This window comes from Podarcis raffonei, chromosome 1 (genome assembly GCF_027172205.1).
Source record: "Podarcis raffonei isolate rPodRaf1 chromosome 1, rPodRaf1.pri, whole genome shotgun sequence".
In the NCBI taxonomy this organism is placed as follows: Eukaryota; Metazoa; Chordata; class Lepidosauria; order Squamata; family Lacertidae; genus Podarcis; species Podarcis raffonei.
Window position 1 is genome coordinate 78,342,961 of NC_070602.1, and position 25,782 is coordinate 78,368,742.

At 40.5% G+C, this 25,782-nt stretch overlaps 1 protein-coding gene across 2 annotated transcripts in view; it reads right to left on the reverse strand.

The window, feature by feature from the left end:
• The window catches only part of CPT1A (carnitine palmitoyltransferase 1A), a 44,818-nt gene that overhangs the window by 11,332 nt on the left and 7,704 nt on the right, over positions 1–25,782 (reverse strand). Inside the window, exons 2-13 of one of the 2 annotated variants that reach the window (XM_053395696.1) lie at positions 21,245–21,398; positions 20,039–20,178; positions 18,846–19,017; positions 16,201–16,302; positions 13,555–13,692; positions 12,101–12,178; positions 10,347–10,454; positions 8,471–8,555; positions 4,909–5,104; positions 3,809–3,997; positions 2,634–2,739; positions 1,554–1,670 (exon numbers count right to left, since the gene is read on the reverse strand). In XM_053395696.1, coding sequence (XP_053251671.1) covers positions 1,554–1,670; positions 2,634–2,739; positions 3,809–3,997; positions 4,909–5,104; positions 8,471–8,555; positions 10,347–10,454; positions 12,101–12,178; positions 13,555–13,692; positions 16,201–16,302; positions 18,846–19,017; positions 20,039–20,178; positions 21,245–21,385 — 1,572 coding nt within the window. In that variant the 5' untranslated portion in view covers positions 21,386–21,398. Of the gene's footprint in view, positions 1–1,553; positions 1,671–2,633; positions 2,740–3,808; positions 3,998–4,908; positions 5,105–8,470; positions 8,556–8,879; positions 8,968–10,346; positions 10,455–12,100; positions 12,179–13,554; positions 13,693–16,200; positions 16,303–18,845; positions 19,018–20,038; positions 20,179–21,244; positions 21,399–25,782 lie in introns of both variants that reach the window. The other variant, XM_053395688.1, reaches the window with a different exon arrangement.

Below are 25,782 nucleotides of genomic sequence, written 5' to 3' on the forward strand. Positions count from 1 at the left end.
TTTCTTGCAGTTCACACAAATGGAAATTTGCCGTGAATCTAGTAAAAATTCTAGCATGGAAAGATTTATTAATTCTCTATTGTTCTGAATATAAAAGCAGCAACACTTAAAAGAAATGTTTCTAGTCACCTGCCCCTCACTCCTAACCCCATTCTATTTACCAGTGCTGGACAGTTCCATTAGTTTGTTGTACAAAAAGATAACCCAAAATAAAAAAGCAAATACATTAAAAATATATTTTTATATGAATTCTGAAAAATGTTATGAGCGTACAAACAAATTGTACTACTTAAAAAGTACAATTTTGAAAAATGTTACTGAGTTATGCCAACAAATGTTGTCAAACACAGTTTAAATGAAGTGATGAAGTTACAGAAATAAGAGTAGAGCCTTTCTAATAAGCCAATGAAGGTCAGCATTTGGAATTGGGAAATATTAGCACTAGCCAAGCTAGTTCAGTATATCCAGAACTGCTTATGCAATTTAGACACATTCACATACATATTAAGGAATGTGTGAAGTGAAACCCTATGAGGCATAGGAATTCAGGCCTATGGCAAGTGCATGTAAAGACCTGCTGGATGAGGCCCGTGGCCCATCTAATCCAGCATCCTGTTCCCAGAGTAGACAACCAGGTCCCTGTGAGAAGCATGAAAGCAGAAGTGTATTTTGGAATGATCTAAATTTAATATTCCAGTAATGAGGACAATGGGCAGGAAGCGGAATGGCATGAGACCTTTGCCCAGGCAACTGTGGAAGATCTGTGACTCTTTAATGATGTAGAAGATTTTGCACAAGAAAACTTGGGCATGTAAAAAAAAGCATTCAAAGTGCTGATTATGACCTATAAATCCCTGATACAGCTTGGGTCCAGGCTTTCTGAAGGACAGCATCTCTATGTGCCTGCCCAGATTCTGGGATTATCAAGGGAGGCCTTTCTCTTGGTCCCACCACCCTCACAGGCACATTTGGCAAGGGCCTTCTTGGTGGCTGCTCCTGAATTGTGCAACTCCATTCCACAGGAGCCTAGGCTGCCCCCCCCCCCGCTTTCCTGTTTTTGATTAGACAGGTCATTGGCCACTAACTGGTAAATGTTGCAGCATGGTCTTCTAATGGTGGGTGTTGTATATTTTCTTCTTTTGCTTTTAACTGGTTTTTAAATGGTTTTCTTTTGATTCAGTGCTTTTTGAATATGGTAACTTGTTTCAATAGTTTTATATATATATATTTAGAACAGATTGGTGTGTTTTTTAGCTGAATCGTGTGTTTTTTTAATTCATGTTGTAAGTTGCCTACACTGGGAGAAAGGCAGGATATTAATTAATTAATTCAATAATTTCTGTGATCTGCATTTGAAAACAGATTAAAAAATAACAATTATAATGTGCAACACTATTGGGTTTTCTTCCTAGCAGATCTCATGAAAATACATTTCTTGGTTAATTTAAGTCCTAGCTAGACAATAGCTATCTTTACTGAAAAATGGACAGGTGAGCACTTCAATCAGCAGGGTGAAAGTTGCAATATTGATCCAGAAGTGGCTTTGCACTTACTTCTTCAGGGATTTCCCACTGCAGTCTGGTAGGCATAGGGATGCCTAAAATAGCTTCTCCTTTGCAATGGCCATCTTCGGTGTAGCCCAGCTCAAGACAGTCGGAGGACATCACATTCTGGGAATGAGTTCGGGGTTGGAAGAGGGAAGCAAGGAAAGCACATCATTACATACAACATAAATACACTGGTGTAGAACATGAAACGTGCTTAAATCACTATAGTAAACCTCTGAGATTACAAAAACAGATCTAGAGGGGAAAAGAGGATCAGCACCCTTGTTATTGCTACTATTTTACAAAACTTATTGTACCTTGAGTTGTTTAAAATTGCCAACCTTGCCCTTTCAGCATTTGATACTTTTCTGCATTTAAGTGCACTTAAATCTCTTCTGATTGTTACTCGGATAATTTTGGGGTTGAATATGTGTGCACGGTAAAGGTGACCACCCCAGAAACTGGAATGGAAGCAAACACTGTTCGAGAGAACTCCCGATTCACCATTCAAGCAGGCCCAATGGTTTGGTTTAAGGGCAGAAATGTATCAGTCTGTGCTAGAGCATGGGAACAGGCTTGGAAATGCTTTAGTCAAGTTGAAGCCATGCACCAGGCTGAAGAAGATACAAGGTTTATTAGTAGCTCTGAGTGACCTCCATGAGACTCCCGACACACTGATAAGGCTTAGGATCACGTCAATGCCTAAAACAATGGAAAACTGTTTCTATGTTTACCCTGTGGCCTATCATTTGCCAATACAGAAAGAAATTTTAGTTGTGAGCTTGGGGGGCGGGCGGAGATAAAGGAATCTGAGCAACAAAATGTTTCACAGACATTAGGGAACAGAGATAAGTGGTATTTTCTTCTTTTGACTTCATCTAAGCTTCGTCTTAGTTCTACAGAAGAAGGCTTTTCTAATGTATTTTTGTGCTGTAACTTTTCTCTTCTCTGGAACACAGAGAGAAGAAAAGCGCTTTTAGATTCCATGCCCACTGCTTGCAATAATGTTACACTGACCTAAGCTTTTTAAGTACTGTACCAAGTTTAATTTTGGTTTGCCTCCACTTTGAATATTCACACACTCACCTCCCAAAGATGGCCAACAATAGGAGCATCTGCCCAAGAATGTTCCGTATTCAGGCCCATTTTAGCATTCTTAAACACTACAAGAGTGAATGACTTGTCAAACCACCTATAAGAGACAGAAAGTTCCCGCAACATTGTGTTACTGAAAGCTATACCTTTGCAAATAAAGACTTGCTATTTACCTAAAAAGAAAAGTTAGATTTACCATACATTTTTAGCAGCAACTTCAAAGTGAAATGAGTAACGAACACAAGGTTGATCAGTATGAAATAAGAACTTGTGAAACTTAACATACATGATATGAAAGCCATGTAGGCTCTGGGCAGCTGAAATGAGCAGCTGCATCACATATTACAAAAAATAAAAAGCATGTAAGATTAGTTAACATAGCAAAATAGTTTGTTTTATCCATGTTTTACAACAGGCAAATCTACAACACGGCCATTCCCTCTTCCCAGGAAGTGTATTCTGAGGTGGAAGGGGCTAGGGAATTCTTAGTACCCTCACCAAGAAGGTACAATCCCTGGCAATCTCTGAGATAAACTATGTAGTTATATGTATGAAACACATATTTGTAAATAAATATCCAGGGGCACTTCACAAAAGGTTAGAAATGCGACATTCATCAAATGCTTAAAATAATAATCCAGAGCTAAGAAAAATATCACAAACACATCTCATCTATAAAAAAGAGAGAAAAGAATTGATTTAAATATTTTAATGTTCCTTAGGTGAAATATGTAACAAACTATATTAAAGCAAGTTATGCAATTCATACACACGGCACTGAACAAAAAAACTGTTTTGTTTGTGCCATTTTGATTCACAGTGTAAGAGATAATATAGTAAGCCCACAACTTACATGAGGGTTATGTTCCGGCGATTGCACCTAAAGCCAAAACCATGTACATTCAAAGCACATTGGGTTCAATGGCGAGTGGGATTGCTAATGTCATTTCCTCCGGAACCCCACCCACTTTCCACCCCCATTCATTCATTCATTTAGTCCGGTACGTAAAGCTGAATGTGCACAAGTTAAATGTGTGTAAGCTGTGGGCTTACTGTATCAAAGTTCCAGGATAAAATATAAAGCTACCACTATGTATGAACAAGGCAAGCAGGACACATATATAAAAAAGTGAAAGATCATGTCTGCTTCCCACACCCCAAAATACCTGTCATAGCATTTGCCATGTAGAAGTGCCTTTGCATAGGTATCCATTGATGTCACTGGATCCTCTTCCCTGTAACCCTGAGCAGTGTCATCCAAAGTCACAAAAAAAGCTGCCTTTTCAACAGCATCCAAAGACTGCTTGTTCTTTCCGCGGGCAAAATATGTCTGGCGAGCCTTAGCCCAAGGTACTCTGCCAGAAAAATATAAACAGAGACATTATGCCAAGTCAGTGAATGCAACTAACCTTACAACCACTATTTTAAAACAGATTTAAAATAGTGCAGAGGAAAAAGAAGAACCAATACAATCTGAAGGTGAAAAATGCCACTTCCACAGATAGTGAAGTCTAAAATGGAAGGTGCACACAAGCTCTCTCAAGTTTATATAGATACACTATTCAATGGCTTAAAATATGATAGTGTCTCTGGGCAGGTTCAGATGACCTTTATCCCTAGAACTTCTGTGTGCAGCAAGTTCAAGCACATGTCTCAGGCTTCTGAGTCTCCAGCCCTGCTCCTCTAAAGATGCACAGAATGCTATCTGAACACAAAGATCCCATGCTCAATGTGGAATCTCCCTATCCATGCATTACAACTCCGAGGTCCACAGATGGCAAGTACTGGTTCCTCAAAACGTTACAAAATTGTCCAGACCACTAAACACACTGTATACTTGCCCTCCCAAGAAATATCACTGGGTGTACCCAGCAAATTCTACAGTGCAACTATTAATAAATTGTTTGTAACCCTCCTCAGCTTGAGAAGCCCAGATACACTGTGCTAAGATGTCAGTCAGTCCATCTTACAATAGTATAAATACAAAAGCACTTGAAGACTATATGGAACAGACTATACAGAATAATAACAGGGATAGTCAGCAAACATTTAGGCAGCTATAGATGAACATGAGTTTGACCAAGCTGCGGGAGGCAGTGGAAGACAGGAGTGCCTGGCGTGCTCTGGTCCATAGGGTTACGAAGAGTCGGACACGACTAAATGACTAAACAACAACAACAAGCAGAAAAACTCTTAAAGCTGAAAGTAGCCCCAAATTGTTTTCCAGTTTTGAGAAATGATTGGCAATTGTTTTGGGGTGTCATACCTGTCTCCTGCCGTAAGAGCAGCTAACTTCTCTTCCCCTGGCTGGGGCTCTGATTTGTCATCTAGAATCCACTGCATCTGCTGTTCAATCTCCCGGGGTTTCAGCAGTCTGCCATCATAGTACAGCCATACTTTGTAATAGCATCCCTTATGGTACACAACAATGTGCTTGCTGTCTTTTATATGCTGGATAGTGTCTAGAATTGCAACCCAAAGTTTGGAAATGAGAAAAGATTTCCGTAATGTTTAAACTTAACATCTATGGAGTGCTCAGCTTCAAACTGCATACATTATTTCATTACTTCACACCCGGAGTTAGGATGTCATCCAACGATGTAGCCTCATTCACAGAAGGACTTCTGTTTTGCAATGGCACTTCGCCTCCCAATGCTCCCCATGTGCTCACCCCAAAATCTGCTCCAGAGGACTGGGGAACAGGACAGATTTGGGGAAAAGGGAGAGGGAGAAGCTCCACTGCAAAAGCATAAGCCCTTGTGCAAATGGGATGACTTCATTGGATGCAACCTGTAGACTTACAGCTGTACACTATTTGTTCATGAATGATGATATTCATGAAGAAGATGTCCAATATTAAAACAAGTACTGTGCTGTACCAAGTTGTCATTCTAAACTCTGCAATCTCCTATATGCACAGGCAGCTTTCTTTTCCATACCTCATAGTATTCAACTAACTATTCTGGAACCTTGGCAGCTGAATGGAGTTAGGTGCAGCACTGCATTCCAGTCAAGCACCGATCAAGACACTTGGAAAGCTAAGCTGAGTAGACTGTACTATGGACATTCTGACAATGAAAATATATATATTCTGAAACACACGTATCTATACTTTTACTCAAAGCTGTATCTGTATTCCTGCTTGCTATTCCCCAATAATAGTAGTAATGATTCCAACAATCACTTGTTAAGGAGAGTCCTCTCGTGTGATTTTGCCACTCTTTTTTTCTTTCTTTTTACATGGAAAGTAAATGGAAGTGACCACATGGGGAAATTGTTCCTCATATCAAAGCCAGTAACTAGTTTTCTCTCTGAAGTTTTCGAGTGTTTTCTAACAAACCTTGATACGGAGCTTGATAGTATGTCCAACTATGACTGAAGGTAAAACTACATATCCTAAGATAATTTAACATTCTATGGGCTATATTCAACTAACTCACTGTTCTAGCGTCAGTGGCATTTCCCTCCCACAGGGGGATGAAACCTATCTCCTTAGTGGTACACTGAATGCAAGCCTATGTTTTTTTTACAGTCAAGGAAAGTAAATACAAGAAAATTCAAGCTATGGAAAAAAAAGAGATGCAGATATCAAACCTTCAACCAGGATGCAGTATAGCAACCGGAGAATTAACTATCACACAGAAAAAGCTTACTTTGTAGAAGTAATACATTCAAAATAAAGCCACAAATTTGCACTTCATTGTCAAATTTTGATCACTATTTGTCATTACCAAAAGAACAGCATGCTGAGCAAAGCTTTAAGATAAATGAGTAATGAAATTAGAAATATTACCAAGAACATTAGTAGTGATTTTAGGTAACTGAGAGCATATTCGAAAAAAGTTTGCTTATTTTCTGTGATTCTATTATTTAAAAACGGGGCAAAATGTTGGGCTTATTACCAGTTGAATTAATAACTGCATTATGAAGTGTTTCATGGCGCTTTTGCAAGGTCCAGTTCAAGGAAGTATATGAACCATCTGAGTCTGTTTCTATGCACAAGCTGCATTTTTCTCAACTAAATTATTTCACATTAGAAGACATTACATTTGTCATAAGGCAGATCCAGTTTCTTATTAACATTAGAAAATTAAAATTAATACACCTTTACCTACCGTATTTTTCACTCCATAAGATGCACTTTTCCCCTCCTAAAAAGTAAGGGGAAACGTGTGTACGTCTTATGGAGCGAATGCAGGGGGGAGGCAGGCAGGAAAAGCCCCCTTTAAGGAGTGTGCGGCTCTTGCGGGCTTTTCCCCAGGAGGGAGAAGGGACTGACGCGGCCAGTCAGTCCCTTCTCCCTCCTCGTAGAAAAGCCTGCAGGAGCAGCGCACTCCTCAAAGGGTGCGCAGCTCCTGTGGGCTTTTGCGGGAGGTGGGGGTATTGCCATAGCCGCCCGCAGCCCCTCTGGCCAGAAGAGGCTACGCGCGGCTATGGCTTCTTTAGCGGCATGCAGCCTCTCCCGGCTGGAGAGGTTGCCCACGGTCTTGGCTTGTCCTATAGCCACGCGCAGCCTCTCCCCGCTGGAGAGGTTGTGCGTGGCTAAAGAGGAAGCCAAGACAGCGAGCGGGATCCATCTGGATGCTATGCATGTCTATAAAAGGGGTGGGAAAGAGGAGATGCTCACATTATTTTCTTCCCATTGTAATGAGGCTCAGCTAAAAGATCTCACCACATGCAAAGCAAAGAAGAAAGAAGGATCAACAGATACAAAAGCAGAGTAATTCTAATGGTGAAATATTCTCAGAACCATTAGAATTACTCTGCTGTTGATTCTCTGCTGTTGATCTGTTGATCCTTCTTTCTTCTTTGCTTTGTGATCCTTATTCCCTTATTGTGACCCAGCATGTGCAGCACTGGGGGGAAATGGAACCAATCTCTCAGCATCAAGAACTATTTTGTTCTTGACGAACACAATTTTATCAGTAGAAAACAAGTTCATTAGAGAAATATTTTAAGAATGCATTCCCTGTTTGGGGTGACTTCACATAATGACCCTTCACCCCATTCCTGCAAGCCAATTTTAACACACCATGTGAAAGGTATTCATCGTCTTCATGAAAATCTGCTCTCTTAAATCTATGGGGAGAGGTGTTAGTCCACCTTTCACAAAAATGGAGCATAGAGTTCCAAGGCGTTCTCTGTGGTAGTACCTACACTCTGGGGTGTATTTTGATCAGAAGCTCACCTAGCCACTTCTCTCATTGTTTGGTGGCTGGTTAAAACCTGACTCTTTAAGAGGGCTTTTTAGTCACAGCTGAAGGTTTCTTGAATTGATATTATGCTAATATATTTTTTAAGAAGTATTTTTATATCATCATTTTTATCATGATTTATGAAGTACAGTATAATACTTTTTAAGAAGTATTTTTATATCATCATTTTTATCATGATTTATGAAGTACAGTATACCACTTTGAATTTAGTTTTGGCAACACAGAAGAGGCATAGAAATGTGATCTACAAACCAAAAAATACATTTAAATGATTCAACACCTGTTCAGGAACACACACACACAAACAGTTCTAGGAAGTGACAGCAAATGGGAACAGATTCCTGTACCAACTCTCATCATTCATTATAATACTCCTCAATGTACTTAGTAGTGCGTTTGCACAACACTGAAATGGTTCATAACTTTTAAGAACTGGATCTTATTAGCATATTATAATGCAAATTATGATGATTTCTCTGATGGAAAAATCACACAGCCTCACAAGATATGCAAATGTTGTAGGCTTAAGTTATCTGCTACATACATAGAAGATTAGGATGCAAAAGTGGGGAGGCAAAAACACTGACAGGATTGACAGGACTAACACTGTACCTGTCTCTGTGCCTGGTAAACGGCAAGTGTTGAACAAACGTTCATACTGAGAAGAGCACATTGGGATGGCATTGTAAATCATAAGCTGAAAGGAAAAAAGGAAAGTCAAAGAACCCATACCGGGTAGCAAATCATTTCCCGGGAGCACCTTTATTTTTATTTTTTTAAAGAGAAAGAACAGGGACAGCACATAATCATACAAGGTGAACCGGTGAGCAAGGTATTTGAAATGTGGATCAGGATTTTATCAACAGCTGCCACATATTTCAAGTGTACAAGTCACTCCATTCTCCTTGGGCTGCACACACTGCAAATATGAATGTTTGTTATTAGAATGGTATACTCAAGAAGAAATTCTGGAAGTATTTCAATTATTTGATGTTCCTTTTCTTCAGCTGATTCAGCTTACCTGTTTCCTCTCCAGGAATACGGGATGTATTAAACATCCTTTCCCATTGTGCTGAGCAGAGTGGAACAGTGGATCCCATCAGAAGAATCTATGCCGCAAACGAGTGTTATGATTGCGTTTCACAAATGGAGTTAAGCACGTGAAGAAAAAAACACGTGTGAATCAGAAAGAATGCCAGAAAATTTGCGGATCCTTGGGGCCACTTCACGTCTCATTTCCACAAGAGCAAATTGTGGCTCACCAACCTTCATCAATTAATATGTATATTCCACGGCATGTAAAGGTAAAGCGACCCCTGACCGTAAGGTCCAGTCACGGACGACTCTGGGGTTGCAGCACTCATCTCGCTTTACTGGCTGAGAGAGCCGGCATACAGCTTCCGGGTCATGTGGCGAGCATGACTAAGCCACTTCTGGCGAACCAGAGCAGCGCATGGAAACGCCGTTTACCTTCCCACCGGAGTGGTACCTATTTATCTACTTGCACTTTGACGTGCTTTCGAACTGCTAGGTTGGCAGTACACGGCATGTACACACATACAATTTCCCTGTAGGAGGCTTTATGCTTCTGCATTTTCAGTATGCCAGCTTCCAAAATCCCTTTTATTATTATTTTCTCCCTAGACCTCTCTCTCGTCTGCCAATGGTAGAGTCTGCAGAAGCTCTTAAGCTGCCATATACATTCCAAAATTTATCCCTTTTCTGCACCCTTCAACATTATGCTGCTTTGTGTTCATACCAATCAAAATGAGAGCTGCCACTAAGATTTTTGTAATCCTTTAAATGTCATCATTTCCAAAATCTGCGATCATTTTCAAATCTCTTTTAATAGACTTTATCTGTATCCGTAATACAGTAAAGATTCACTTTCCTGGCCCCAGGTGCCACTAAAAGGTGCCACTAAAATGCCTCCTACAAAATAATATAGAAATCACGTACTAAAACTGAACAGGAAGAGTAGCTTTCCTTATATAGACTGTTCATGGAAACTTGAAAGGTAGTCCACTTTTCAAGTGGCCCTGCTCCATGCACAGGACAGAATTCTCCATATCTGCTGTGAGAACAGGGGGAGAGTGCCCTATGGCTTGTAATGAATAGGAGTATTGAATGAACATATTACAACCCCTCCCAAAGTTCTGGAGCCAAGATGGGAATTCTATTGGTATCAGCTAGGCAGCATTAGAAGCCGTGTTGAGTCCAAAGAAAAAGAGTGGGACCCTAGCCAAGGGATCCCCACTGGCTTGCCCTTCAAACCAATTTTCATTTGCATCAATTTGTTCCCCAGCAATTCAACAACCTCATGGTTTCACTTGCTTGCACATTTAACTGTGGTGGACAAATCATGTCTTACATTTGAAAGTAGGAGGCTTCATCCCTCCTCTGAGTTACTTTTAAGCAAGTAATGAGGCTTTTCTTATTTCCATCAGACCCAAAAGTGTGACTATTATTATTTTTTAAATGTACATACTGGCTGGATTTGTTGTCTGTCCAGTTTTCTTCTGTATAGCAGTATGGAATGGATAGCATTGCCAGCTCTAGCTGCCTGTATACTGGTAGGAGTAAAATAGAGGAAATCCTAAAGGATAAAGAGAATGGACAGGGATGAATGTTAGCAGAGCCGTATGTGCTCAAGAACACAAATGCTATCACAAATGCACACAACCCTACTGCTCACTGTTGAAAGGAAAGCTTCGCATGTATTTATTTTCATTTATATATAGTTCACACAACACAACAGCACCAGCTGCACACAAGCTTCTACTTTGTTAGGCCTTTGCTAGTAGTCACTGTCTTATTCACATGTAATAAAGAATATATTACTTGACTTCTGTTGCACCAAAGTGCATGTAGAGTTGCAAGTCAGTATGACATTCACTGAAAGTCATCTTCAGAAAATATCTTCTACCTTATTAATCAAGACACCGACTTGGTCTACACATCACGCTAAGGCAAACCATGGCTTAGTGTGAATGTATGAACATATGTGCTCCCAGAGATGAGACGGGAGTTGCTTCACTCCACCCTGGTAATTTTGCTGCTGAGATTCATGGAGTTAAGCTATAGCTGTCCAAAGATGGGCTCATGGCTTTGCTCTCTCCAGACTAAACAAAAGCTGTAACCATTGTTTGTCCAGGAAAGCCATACTGCAAGCCTAACACCTTAAGCTAAACCTAGGCTTAGTTCAATGTTGTACAGCAGCAAAATGACCAGGCAGGAGGGAAGAGGTTGAGATCCCCACGCCTGGGGCTCACTCTTACCACAGTTTGGCTTAGTGTGACATGTGAACAGGGCACTATCTAGTATTCTATTTCCAGTCCTCAGGGAGAGTTCCTGAATTTATGTAGTCAAAACATACATGAACAAGAAGGAGCTATCAGCAGATGACATATAATTAAAAACACAACTTAACAGGATAACCCTCCCTTTCAAAACAAACAAACACCCAAGCCAAATGCGGATGGACATGGAATACTGACTGACCCTTGTGGAATGTCTTGCAAAACGCTTTGGTTAGCAAAACTGAAAATGAAAAAATCCTAAGAGACGGAATCCCAAAAGAGCTCACTGTCGGCTGATTGTGCTTTGTAGTCACAGAACAAAGCATCTGGTGGGCTGGGGTTGGGGAAATGGAAAATTGGTATCAAGGAGTGGAATGGAATATTCTGAAAAGGGGCATGGCTGGCACCTTAAACTGGAGGACTCTAAATTGCACCATTTCATATCGTTTTCTCTAACAGCAAACTTGCTTACCTTACGTCTCATAGACAAGGAAGCGATTTCTGACCCTTGCAGGGGGACTCCCCAGACATGCAGAAAAAAATGATTTTAAAATACCCTCCCAAAAACAGCCTCTTAGTCATACCAGAATCTAATGCTACAATGCAACAGAAGTTCTATCTTAGTGCACATGCTGGGAAGATTATGCATAATGAAGCAACCCCAAAAGTGAGTTGCTTCAGTTCAGGCAACTGGCATGTGACTTGGTGTACAATTTAGGATGTTATGGCAGCTAAATGACATGCCCACAGACCAGAGAACCTACGGCCTTCCAGTTGTTGTTGGGAATACAGCTCCCATCAGCCCCACCATGGCAATAATCAGGGATGGTGGGAGTTGTAGTCCAGCAGCAACTGGAGGGCATCAGGTTTCCCATCTCAGCCCTAAAGGAAGTGGCTCTGCAGGAGAAATGACGACGCCTTCAAAATTGTACCATTTACTCACCATTGCAAAATAATTACTGTTCACCATAATTGGTCCACGGCCTCGGAGGTAAATGTATTCTTCCCACCAATCACTAACCTATAAGAAAAGTGAAAGAGATCAAAATAATTAATCAGTGACATTCACCAAGTAAAACAAAGTGCCCCAGTTACTGGGACATCAATACACTAAACACCTGGATACACTTTGATTCTGAAAATGAAAACTGAATAAAATCTCAGTATTATTTTCTACTTTTGCAAGAGAACAAAACAAAAAATTATCAAGAGCATCTGAAGGGCAATTTCTCTGATATTCAATAACCAAATGGAGTTCTTCTTTAGAAAGATCTCATTAGTAATGTTGGTACAAATTATTGAAGGTCGATTTCAAAACATTCCACTGGAAAAATGGTTATGTCCATGTGGAGATGGCAGTATTGAGTCAGTGGCTCATGTGCTTCTGGCTTGCACTCTTTATAAAGATTTGAGGAGTGAGGTTATTACCCCTTATTATTGTCCATGCCAGGTCACTCAACCATTGCTACTGTTTCCTTTCTTTTAGCAGATCAAGATGATCAAGTGACAGCAAAAACTGCAATGTTTTTAGCGGGGGCAATTAGAATAAGATATATTATTTTATTATTGATGTAAACCTCCAAAATGTATTTTGTCTAGTTAAGTTTTTAACCTCCATCTTCAGTACATTTTATTTTATTTTATTGCTATGGCTAGTGGCTGATGCAAATAAAGATTCTTCTGATTCTGATTCTCACCAGAATTAACTGAGTTGTTCAACTAGCCTACTCCCAATATCAAGTAGCTTCTAGGTACCTGATGCTTGGTGCAACTGGCTAAGGCAGAGTTAAGGATCTGATTAACCAGAGAAGCATCTGTGAATCAGTAGCATTGTGCAATGCCAAACTGGTTTGCCACATCAGCCCTGAGCTGTGGAAACAACATTTGAGACAGGTGCAAGAACAAACAGGCAGTTTTGCCTAGAGTCAAATGGAGAACATAAGAGTTTCAGCATTTGCATGTGGCTTACAAGTTTATTTTCACCATGCAGGAAAAGGTGGCTAACATAAGGGTTCAACAACTTAAGATAATTAAGCTTCATTATGAGATCAAACTAGTAATTTATTATGACCCAATATACCTGTAGGCTGTCAATACAGTTATCAGCCTTCCTAGCAGCAGGAATACAGATGATGCTTGCACAAAAAATCACCAGCCACAGTGCTATGCCATTCGTTGAAAATGGTGGGATTACTATAACTATATTCCATAAAAACCTTTTAGAAGTCTTGACTATCTCCAGTCTCTGCAGTCAACACAAGAAACAGAAATTCTAGAACTGAAATGCTATCTTTTATTCTAAGTAGAGAACCTTGGAAAATTTTAAAATTCAGGAATGAAGATTTGAGAAGCTTTTAACTGCATGACTTCATGAAAGCATTCAATTCATTTACTTACATAGTTTGTAGCCCACCAGGATTTCAGTTTCAAGTACCATTGTAGCTTTGGTCCTAGATTATGTGCAAAATCTTTGCCAAGGCCTTCCATCCTTTTAAATTCCTCATCGTTCATAAGTGGTCGAACTGATTCCAAATACTGGAATTGATAAGAAGAACTGGTGTCAATGCAGAAGGGTGTACCAAAACCAAGTCAATAATTTACAATAGAGCAGCAGCAACTGCCAGTGGGATACAGTGGGATGATCAAGAGAAACCCTAGTTACAGGATTTGTTGATGCTGTTGCAAGTCATCACTGGGAACCTGAGAAACAAGCTAACAAGAGCAACATCAAGAACATGGAAACAAGTCTCTGTAAGAAAATAAGCGAGCAAGAGAGACTTGAAGAATGTCAAATTATCTATTGCTTATATTTCCATTCAAACTATGATTAAAAAAGTGTTTGCATCTACCGTCACCTTGTAGAAAATACCTGGAAATATTTTGTAGGTTGTTTTGTTTTGACTAGAAGATCTTCCAAATGGAGTTGCTAACCCGTGGCATTGTTTGCATGCATTGTTTGGAACTCCAGCTCACATCAGCCCCAGAAAGTGTGGCAGGTGATAAAGGGTGATGGGAGTTTGAGTCCCACAACATTTGGAGTGCCACAGGTAAGCCATCCCTGAAGCAGATCATGTTGTTGTTTAGAAGAACTGACTCTTTATTGGAAGGTGTCATTCTCTCTATTCTGATGTTCAGGTGAGAGTGCCAATGTTTGCGCAGCAAAAACAGCACCGCACAAACGCACATAAGAGGAAAGAGTTAGCAGGCGCTGTGGAGACATGAAGCTTGCAAAAGTACAAAAAAAAAACCTATGGTGAAAGGAGGAAAACCTTCACCTCCGACGAAGGTTAACACAACTGCACATGGGTCATAAATTGCACCTGACTCATCATACAAAGAAGTGTGGAAACAAGGTTCGTGTGGCAGGCCCCAACAGCCATTGTGCAGGCATGAGGCTGTGTGTGCTGGTAAAAGGAAAACTGGGGGTGGGGGAGGTGAATGAACGGCCAAGGACACAAGATGGAAGAGTTTAGAGCAGAGAAAGCTTAGTGGGGGAAGGGGAAGGAGGCATGACAAAAGTAGGAAAAAAGAACAGGGTATGTGGGGAGATAAAGAAACAAATGAGACAATAGGGGAAGGAATGAAGTGAAGACAGAGCAGGAACAGACTGGAGAGGAGGAAATTGCAGCACAGCTGACAGAGGAGAGGAGAGGAAAAAGGAGAAGTGAGAAAAAGCTGGAAGAGTGGAAGAGGAATTACATATAAGGGAAAGGAAGTGAGAGAAACTAACCCATTAACTGAGCTCTAGCTTGTAAGCTATCAAGTCACATTTTAAAGCTTATGAAAAATTAGCAGGTCTCTAGCTATTAAACATGTTTTCAGTTTTTTAGTTCTTCCACACATACAAATTTCATTTTACTATAGAAGCACAGCACCACAACTTGCTCTTTAGTTATCAGCACTTCCATTTGCCTCCAAAATTTAGCGTGAACCATTCTCCCACCAGCAATGAAAGAGATCAGTTCTCTTGCCCAGTTTCAATGTATATTCCTACATTGCAAAACTCTTTTTTGCAAGTCTGGAGTGTGTGTTGAGCTCATCATCTCTATCAGCATGCTGATCCTGGTGGGCTTAAACTATCATTCGTTGTTACATCTGTTCCAGCCGTGTTAAAACAATTGTTTAAGATCTTGGGTTGTAAACTGACATTAAATCAGTTTCTCATTTCTACTGTAAAGGGGAACTATAGTTAAGCTAGCCAGGAATGGTGTCTTGACGAAAGAAGATAATGGAAGGGCAAGGAGGTAGAGTTTTGACCCAATACACATTCTCCATGTACTAAACTGCAGTTTAGGAATCCATGAATATACCTCTGAACAATTCCCACAAATGGTTAAAACAAACAAAAACCTCTCTCTTCATGATATTGCCAGAAATTTGAATATGTTTGTATTACTTATCATTTTCAGAATGACAACATTTAAACAAGATCTTATAGTAATTCCTTACACTGTCCATATATAAAAGACAACTTGTGACCAAATTCCCAGAGATATTATCGGAGATGTTTCAGTATGTTTTCTCCAGCTGGGCCCATTTCACCATGTTATAAATTTTGTGTGCTGAAATTTGCACTCATATTCTAGCAAAATGTTATAGACTTTTGAAAGAATATAATATGCTATATGCTGGGGGGGTTATTTCGTTTGAAAAAAAATGCACTTTTAAAATTGTTATCGTGGTCTCCTTTTATCATCATGTACTGGTGATTTTCATAATGTAATTCTTAGGACAAAGTCCATTGAAGAAAACAATCACAAGACTCCAAGCCATTTAAGGATTAGACAATGCAGACAGAAGATAAAAGACATGGAAATGTAAAGACTGACTATCTTGCCCTTAGGGGTATAAATATAAGATAAAGTAAAGGTGTGCCCTTGAGTATTCTTGAGTTTGTTGTGAATGGATACAGACATACCTTAACCTAGAACCGAACTAATTAGAAATCATGTTACATCTTTACTGATGCATGTTTCTAGACAAGGAAAACAAGGGCAACATTCCATCTGGATTAAAGTTTGGGGGTGGGTTCAAAATACACACCCTATTTACGGTATCTTTAATAGCAGGAACAGGAAGACGTGGCAAAGATGTCTGGAAACTGTACAGCATTGGTTTACGACCCGAGAAAAGCTTCACTAGTGTCTGAAAATGAAACAGAAAAAAGCAACAGTTGAAATAAGTATTTATATTTTGTTTCCTAAACGTACACTCTAAACCTTTGGACTTCCTTTGTACAAGGTAACCATAAAACACATGATCTCTTGCTAGCCTACTGCTTTCAAAGCTTGAAGTTCTTTTTCACATGGCTTTTGGTTTATCCTCTTAATTCAGATCCCCTACTGTACCAAGCTAACCCTAGCAACATTTCACTGTGTTCTTTCCTCCCAACTCATATTTACCCTTGTAATCTCCTTCCGGTCAGGGACCTGACTAACTCATGTAAGGTTTTGTGTACATTGACAGCACAGTACTGAACTATTAATCAACTCTTGCTTTATCACAGCCTTCCCCACCTGGTGGCCTCCAGATGTTCTGGACTTCAACTCCCACCGACCTCATGGGAATTATAGTCCAAGACATCTGGAGGCCACCAAATTGAGGAAGGCTGCTTTACTGGAATATTTTCGGTAGCACGACTGTCAAGGACGGAGGAAAGAGCATGGGTATTCCACATGAACAGCCAGAACACTCAAGTGTTTCATGGTGCAGGACAGGACAACTACATCCCTGGGAGCTAAAGCTTTTGAAGGGGGGTGACCATCTAGACAACACTGAAGCATGTTGGCCTTTCCACTGCCTTCAACTGGCCTGCCTAAATCTTCCTGAACTGCAGCCTGAGGCTGTGCCTTTGTGTGTGTCCAAGTGTGTTTATAAGTGTGCACTCAGGATACATTTGAGGATGGCTTGGGGATCTGGAAACTAGTTGAAGCTGGTATGTGTATAATGCTTGGTATTTGTCGTTCAAGAGTTGTATTTATGTTCGTTTTAGATTATTTCAGTGTTTTATTAGACTAAGACCATTTTGTTCATCTGGGTTTTTGTTTTTTGTTTATTTTGGTATTCTGTATTGCCTGTTTCAATTATCTGCTCTGCTGCTTCGCTTCACCTCCACTGTTCATTAGGACAAAAGAGGCACTGCTCCACCAATCTCTCTTTGCTCTCAGCTAGCCTCCACCCAGCTACATTCTTACTTAAAACTAATGGGGGGGGGGTAAAGGCTATCAACTTCCTCCTTAGATTCAGCGTTGCCTTAGTACTGCTCAGCAGGGAGGAGGACAGGGACAAAACTATTATTAGCTGACCCCACCTGGCGTTGCCTTTGCCTGCTATTGGTCTCCCTGCCTTCCACCTTAGCAGTCCCAGTGGGCACCAACCACTGCTGGATTAAACTTTCATTTTCTAAACTTTTGCAGAACACAGAAGTTCATACAATGAGCACAGATTAATAATGACACAATCAATCATTGTTCCCAAGGTTCTTTAATTAGGGAAATAAAGAAAAATGTGAAAACAAGTTACAGTAAGGAAAGAAGCTTGGGGGAAAAGCTAGACTGGTCAATGGTGTTGTAGTGAAATAGAATGCTGCAACCTAGTGAGTAAGCCAGTTAGGTTAAAATATCTCAAATATCTGAGAATTTTAGTCCTGGGAGAAGAGAAGCAATATTAGTTATATTTCTTAACACACTTGCCATTTTAGTTATAATAAACAGCTTCCTGCCACTGTCCAGGAGTAAAAATCAAGACAGCAAAACAGATTAGTCATAACTATTCACACTGCTCAAGCTTAGCATTATAAGAAAAACTGGTCTTTTAAGTACTGAATTTGTAAACCATGCCAAAAATTCCAGCCAATGAAAACAGCAAGCCAGGCTGACACAATACTCTAAAGCCTTACCCTTCAGATAGAACCTGTATTCAAATGAGAAAGCTCTTGGGATCCTATCTGAAGAAAACTATCAGACATTTAATTTGCAACCAGTTTCTATTTCCCACAGAAGTATTCAACATACAATCTATCATTTCCCCTGAACTCCTTTTTACAGTCAAGTAGTATATAAAAGGGACAGGATGTAATGACCACAAGACCACGTTGTTGGTAAGACCTGTTTACCAACAGGATACATTAGACTATTTATGCTGCAAGGCTACACAAGGGGGGGGGGAGTATTTCCTCCCAGCTACTTCCCCAACACCACCCGACACATTCTCCTCATGCTTTCTTCAAAATAAGGGAAGAATGGTAAGCAACCACCCACCTCCCTGTAACACTGAGGAAGCTGCAAGTTCCTCACAGAAGTGGAATTTGGCTTGAGGTCCTTTTACCAAGGCTTGTGTTCCATACTGAGAGAAGCTAGTCACACTGTGGTCCTTTGGGAAGGCTAATTGTGTTGAACATTTAGCTATTCAAATATTGCAGTCAAGAGTAGCCAAGCTTCACCCAAGTGGAGGGCTATTCTGACAGTTCACAAAATGTAACCAAAGGGAAATCTTTGAAGAATAAGCAGTAGCACCTCACTGGCATTCCTTGGTTTCCATTAAATATTAAGGGGCAGCAATAAGAAGGAACTGGGAAGAAAAATATTGAAGCTGCACCCCTGAAAACTAAGTTACTAATGGCAGATATAATCCAATAAGTGTCACATCAATTACATATTCCAAAATATAGAGAGATAAAAATCTCTTACCATCCATATCTTGGTTCCTGTGGAAAGTTTGCCATGTTCAGCAAACATCCACCCATGGTAGGAAAGCAGCATCTTTAGCGTGTAGCGCATGGAGAAAATGAGGGCCACCCAGAGCCCCGTCCCAAAAAGAATCCCACTGACAATACCTTGTGTTTGGTTGGACATATAGCCTCTGTTAAAAAATAAAGAGAGAGAGAGCATCTGTTACTCCAAGAATTCTGGACAAATGTAAAAGAGTGAAGCATATCAAAGTAAGCCACTGTTAATAAGAAGAGATCATTCTGAACATTAGGACTATGCTGAAATAGACCCCCAAATTCACCAAGGTGGCTTGTTTGATTATTTCCAGGCTAGGCCCCCAAAATGATTAGGAGGAGGAATACTTATTATGGCAGCCCCCCTTTTCTTTTACTGTTTAAAAAACAACATTTATAGCAGTGGTGGCTGTAACAGAGCCCCAGCCATCATGGTCCCCCTCATTCCCTTAGAATGTGACACTAGAGTATTTGCAGGGTGGACATGGAAGTCAATTACCCTTGGCTAGTGCTGGTGGCAGCCTTTTAAAAATTATAAGAGGTGGGGGAAGAGGAAGCTGCCAATACTAACATGGTAAATGCCTTGTTACCATGTTTCAACCCCACCTTCCACCTGCACCCGCTCTTTCAGAAGAGGTACACATTTCAGGGCAGGTACACTGCTTCAGGGCAGGTACACTGTTTCAGGGCAGGTACACTGTTTCATGGCGGGAGAGCTGCACTGCAAAATTCCGAGAAGCGTTAATTTTAAATGATGGCTGTGTTTCAGTTCTTGCGTTTTTTTTCTAAGAAAGCGCAAATTAAATGTGAACTGGATCAAATTTCTTCCTCATTCCTAGTGCCACAAAATGAAATTTCTCAGAGCTCTTTGTGAGTTCTTGCTGCACACGCACACATAGAGAGAGCTATATTGTGGCACCGTGTACTTGTCTCTGCATATGGATATAGAGACACTTAACTCTTCTCACTCCCCAACACTGTTGATAGAGCAGCAACTGCAAGGTAATCATATGAAGGGGGAGGGAAGGGAACAAGATAGGATTCTACTCTATCATTATTATCTCACTGTACCCTTGAGCCAAACTGAGAAGTGACGTACCACCCATCATTAACACTAACCAGAAAAATCTATTCAATGCAAAGAGAGAGTTTACTTACGTCGTATCAAGGGTCTGGTTGATTTTAGCTATTAGTCCCAATGAAGGATCTATTTTGGCATACATTGTTGACATAACTCCTACTACTACAATAAGCCAGCTGGATGGACTAGCAGGATAGACTCCTGTGATGATGCCATTCTGGAAAGGAAAGAACATAAAAAGAGCCCTACTGAGTCACAAGAATATTATACTTTAATTTTCTGGATTCTGATGCACCCATTTAACACTTCTCAAACATATTTAGTGAACATATCCATGCGAATGCAGACTAACTCACGGCAGACTAACTCAGTGTTCTTTATGGAACACTGTTAGGTATAATTAGCAAGAATGACGTGTGGATGAACTTCTTTTTAAAATGTATCGGAGACTGGTAAATATGGCAATAGTGTAAAGATGGCAATATCTGGGAAGCTAAAAATCAGCACAGGACCCTCCAAACTGCACCCACCAAACCGGGAAGGGGTAGGGTGATATATGCCCACAACTATGATAGGCCCTTATGATGGATGTTTTCCTCACCTCGACTATCTCCTAGCATAGAAAGGCAGGCCCTAACAAAGGGGAAGAGCTCCTGGATTGCCAGATAACTTTATCTGGCAATCAGATGGCATAGAGGAAAGCCCTTTCATTTCCTTCTCTTGCTCATATAGCACTAGTGAGAAATACCAGATGAGTCAAATGAGCTTTATATCTAAGCGGGGATTTGAACCCAGGTCTGCCTGGTCCAAGATCAACACCCAATACAATGCATCACTTTCTTAAGGGTCTACTTTTCCATGGCAGCAGGCAGTTCAGATGAAGTGAAAGTAAAGAAAGTGAGGGAAACATTTCATGGGTTTTCACTAAATCTATTTCAACATTTCAGAGTAAGATTCACACTATCTGGTTCCCACATTTCTAAAACATGTGGTTGCTAGTTAACCCAGGAGGAGGAAGACTTGGCAAGCAGCAGAGTGTTGCTTAACCACACCTCTACTCTGGTTCTGCTCTGACCAGACTTCATTTTGGTCTTTAAATCTAAAGAAAAATACCCAGGAGGGATTACAGCCAGGAGGGGGGAAATGGACAGGGGTGGTGTATATATACACATCAACCAAAACTAGTGCTAAAATGCAAAATTGGGTATTCAGAAAAACCCTTGTTTGCTGCATAATATATGCCTCAGTCCCAAGTATAGTTTCAGATCTGCAATATGAGTTACCTTGAATCTGATGAATTTCTTCTTCCATGAGTAGAGACCAGATAGATAGATCTGCCTGAGAGCTTCATGGCTCATACGCAGATCAATTCCATCTGGGGTTACAGTAAACTGAAAAGCAACTGCCTGGTGGGCTTCCGCCATTTTTAGAATTTACCTGGCAAACAGAAAAACAAACAAATGTTTATTAGTAGCTACTTAATTTGCATGAGAGAATTAGAAGCCAAGAATATGATATCTACTGCAAATTTGTAAAGGCGACTAATCATCATCTTTGTTTACTGAAGGTATCAAATACTGCTTGAGTGCTACTCCAGTCCACATCATTAGGCAGCATTCAGTCATTTATACCTCCACCAATAAGCCAAACTATGGGTGAGCCTTTTGGTCATGCACACAGCCCTTGTACATGTAAGCAAAAATGTTGGCTAGTCTACCATTAACTAAAGTTTCCAGTTTTGTTGGAACTGGGAAACTTTGATTTAACAGATTTGGAGCAGACCAAGATAGTAAGCCATAGTTAATGGTACATTTTCCACCTTTCACAGCTCGGTTATGTGTGTGGCCAAAAGGCTCAGTCATATCTTAGCCTAGATATGCCTCATCATGCATGAGTGCCCACAATAACTTCAACAAGGCAACTGACAAGAAGTCTGTGCTCTGGAGTAATCACATTCTCTCATTAAGAACAAGTGCTATAGTGAAGCCAGACATTGCTTGCCAGAACCAAGATATTATTGATGGTCATAAACCCACAGGAAAGATTTCAAGTAAAGCTTTTAAGCAACTGTTTTTCATACACAGATTTAACACCCTATTACTCCAGTGTAACAAATACTTAGAACATCCACTTCCATTAACAAGCAGAGTTCTTTTCAAGCAAATTTGGCAATTGGGCTCACTGCCCAACAACACCCCAGCTCCTCTCTCCCCATTTCCCAATCCATCCAAACCATAACTGGATTAAGTTTTGCCACAATAAAATGAATACTCTTTTTAAAAAAAGAGATAAATGAACATTTAATTGAATACAATGCTTTAAAATATATTTTGATGAGGCCGACAGCCCTTTGGGCAGGATTGATGGCTGAATCAGCATTGGAATTGCATAGTGGAAAGAAACTGGGTTCCTCACATAGGAGAATAAAGCATAAACATTTCGATGATATATTGTAAGCTACTGAAAAGATAACTGCTTGTCAAAATCCATAAGCACATTCATGGCTGAGGAAGGGCCACCTGATTTATATCTCATTCTCTTCTTTGGTACACTATGACCTAAAGCAGGGGTAAGGAAACCTGTAGGCCTCTAGATGATTTTGGACTTCCAGCTCCCCATCAGACCCACTCAGTATGGCCAATGGTGAGGCACGTTGAGAGTTATAGTCCAACAACATGTGCTAAAGGCTTCCCACAACTGACCTACAGCTTTATTTAAAACAAATGTGTGTAGATAAAGCTGATCTTCATGTAGCAATACAACATTAGCCACAGACCAAGTCACAGGTTGGGGATGGGACTAGTATATAGCCAGGAAAGAGTGACAGAGGATTAAGGGAAGATTGGCTTTAAAAGGAAGACACAAGAATGAAATGACGGTGCAGAAGGCAACTTTATCATATTTGCTGTCAGTGTTAACCCTGGAAGCGCATGTATATGCCACTGGGCAAATGAAACAAATGAAAAATAGTTGGGGACCAAACACTTCCTCTTATAATGAATACAGGACTTCAACATTCTTTGCGGTAGTCAGGCATGATACAAGTTTAAATGGAAGCTTCCATTTCTACATCAGGCTCTTAAAAAGATCTGTGACAACATTATTGTTCACTGGCAGAATGAGAGCTGCTTCCTTCCCCGGTGGAGGAGGGCCCAGAGCTTTGTAGCAGAGCTTGTGGCTTTGCATGCAAAACTAGGATCTCCAGTTAAATTTATCCAGTAGCAGTTGATTGCAAAACGTCTGTCCAAAATCTTCAAGAGCTGCTTCATGAGTAGGCAAAATTGCTCTAGATGGGCAAATATTCTGATCTGCTATGAAGCAGCTTCCTGTGGCTGGTTTGATTCTCATTTCTAACTTCTTAAGCAATGAATTCTAGGCAAGATATATGAATAGTTGCATGAAAATTAGAGTTAATTGTATTTCATGTAAAGAGAAAACTAGGGTCTCAGACACTGATGTTGAAAACTAGCTCCCGCCCCTCTAAATTTTAAAACTGAATGCTTTTTCCTTTCCCCCACATGAATTCCCAAAGAAAATGCTCACTCAGTACAGTGGTTCCTTGGGTTAAGAACTTAATTCATTCCGGAGGTCCGTTCTTAACCTGAAACTGTTCTTAACTTGAAGCACCACTTTAGCTAACGGGGCCTCCTGCTGCTGCGCCGCCACTGCACGATTTCTGTTCTCATCCTGAAGCAAAGTTCTTAACCCAAGGTAATATTTCTGGGTTAGTGTATGTAACCTGAAGCGTATGTAACCTGAAGTGTATGTAACCCGAGGTACCACTGTATTATTTCTCTGCACCAGTTATTATCAACTTAAGGTCCACAGACCCCCAGGGATTCTACGTAACCCGCCCAGAGGTTCCACTGCACAATTCACATAACGAAAAATACTACAGAGATATCAAAATTCTCACAAGTAGGGAGTCCATAGCTTGGCTTTTGGAAAACTGGGCATCCACAGTATTTCGCAAATTGGGAACCACTGCTCTGCACTCATGGACAAATATGAGAGGTCAAAATGCTACTCTGATGAAGCCTAAAACAAATGAAATTTAAAGGATATGGCAGTGGGCTTATCCGCACTGTGCTCTGTAGCTTTCCTAGAGAAAACCCACACTTTACCGCTGAATCGGAGCAAATGGCAATCTGTGCAAAACCCAAATTGTTGTTTGTTGTGCTTCAGCTTTAAAGAGTGGGTTTTTGCAGGGGAAGCTCCGGGGTGGAAAAAAGAACCCGCTCAGACACATACAGTAGCTTTAAAGTACAGACCTGTGCCTGAAAAGAACAGTACAGGGCAAAGGTAAGTATGGATAAGCCTTCAGCCCTAGCAGTGTCACTAACACTTCACTTACGTGAGTTTGTAGTTTCCCTCCCTTAAATAATAAAATATTATTTAGTATTATAAGCAGACAGCTGAGTATTAAAGAAACCCTGAACTATCATTTCTCTTTTAAGATTATTCTCCCGCTTTCTAAATGAGATTTTTTAAATAGTCTGCTGTACAGCACTTTTCCCCGCCTCCACATTTCTAAAGCAGTCACATGTTTGCTCAGAAAAGTGGGTGAAAGGGCATGGCACTACAGAGCATGTGCGTTTATGTAGGGGGGGAAATGCAGATCACTACTGCAGGGAAAGCAAAAGCTTTACAAAATTACGCAAACGAAAAGATGAGGAAGCTTTTATTTGGGTTGCCGGCGTGTCATTTGGCAAAGTACCCTTGGCCAGGCTTTGCTAAAGGAAGAGTAAAGATTTACACACACAAACACTACACAACACACACACACACACACACACACGGCTTGAGACAATCTCTCCACTTAGCATAGTTCTCCCAAGTTCTCAATGCCAACAGCATCTGTGCTACATCTGAATGATTTCCTCTGTAGTCATACCAATATGCTTTAGGGGAAACTAGCACAATGTGTTCTCAGAAGGAATGGATGTACTGTAACTATTCCACTGTCTCAACTGATCAAAGGAGCAATTCAATATGTGTGTTGCAGTATCAAGTAAAAATGATTTAAAGAGAAGTAGTTTCTGCTGATAGCAGTATTAGTTATTTTTTACTGACCTGCAACAAAACACAACATACAAAAACAGCACACAGTCAGGAATGCGAAACAGAACAGATTTCATATCTGTAAGAAGCAAAATGTCCAATCACTGTTAATATATGTAAATACGTATATTGATTACAATTCTGCTACCAACAATGATGGTTAACTTTTAACCCAACATGCCCCTGATACATACTGAACATCTAGCCCTTCTGAAGACTTTAATACATGAGACTTTAGAAAGCTATGTATTTTATAGCAGCTTCATTAACTTATAACCCTGGAATTTTAGTTTCCCCCCAAACTGATGCCAAAATTTTGTGCTTAATGAAGCTTTTATATAGCGTCAGATCTAGAAAACTAGAACTACAGTCATACCTCATGTTATGTCCGCTTCATGTTACGTTCTTTCAGGTTACGTCCCATGGTGACCCGGAAGTACCGGCAAGGGTTACTTCCAGGTTTCGCCACTCGCGCATGCGCAGACGCGCAAAATGATGTCATGCGCAGAAGCGGCGAATCACAACCCGCGTGTGTGCAGACACACCGCTGCGGGTTGCGCTCTTTTCATGTTGTGAATGGGCCTCCGGAACAGATCCCGTTCGCAAACAGAGGTACCACTGTCAAAACAAAAAAAATTTTTCCTTCCAGTAGCACCTTAAAGACCAACTAAGTTAGTTCTTGGTATGAGCTTTCGTGTGCATGCACACTTCTTCAGATACACACTTCTTCAGAGGTACCACTGTATTCCATTAGACAACA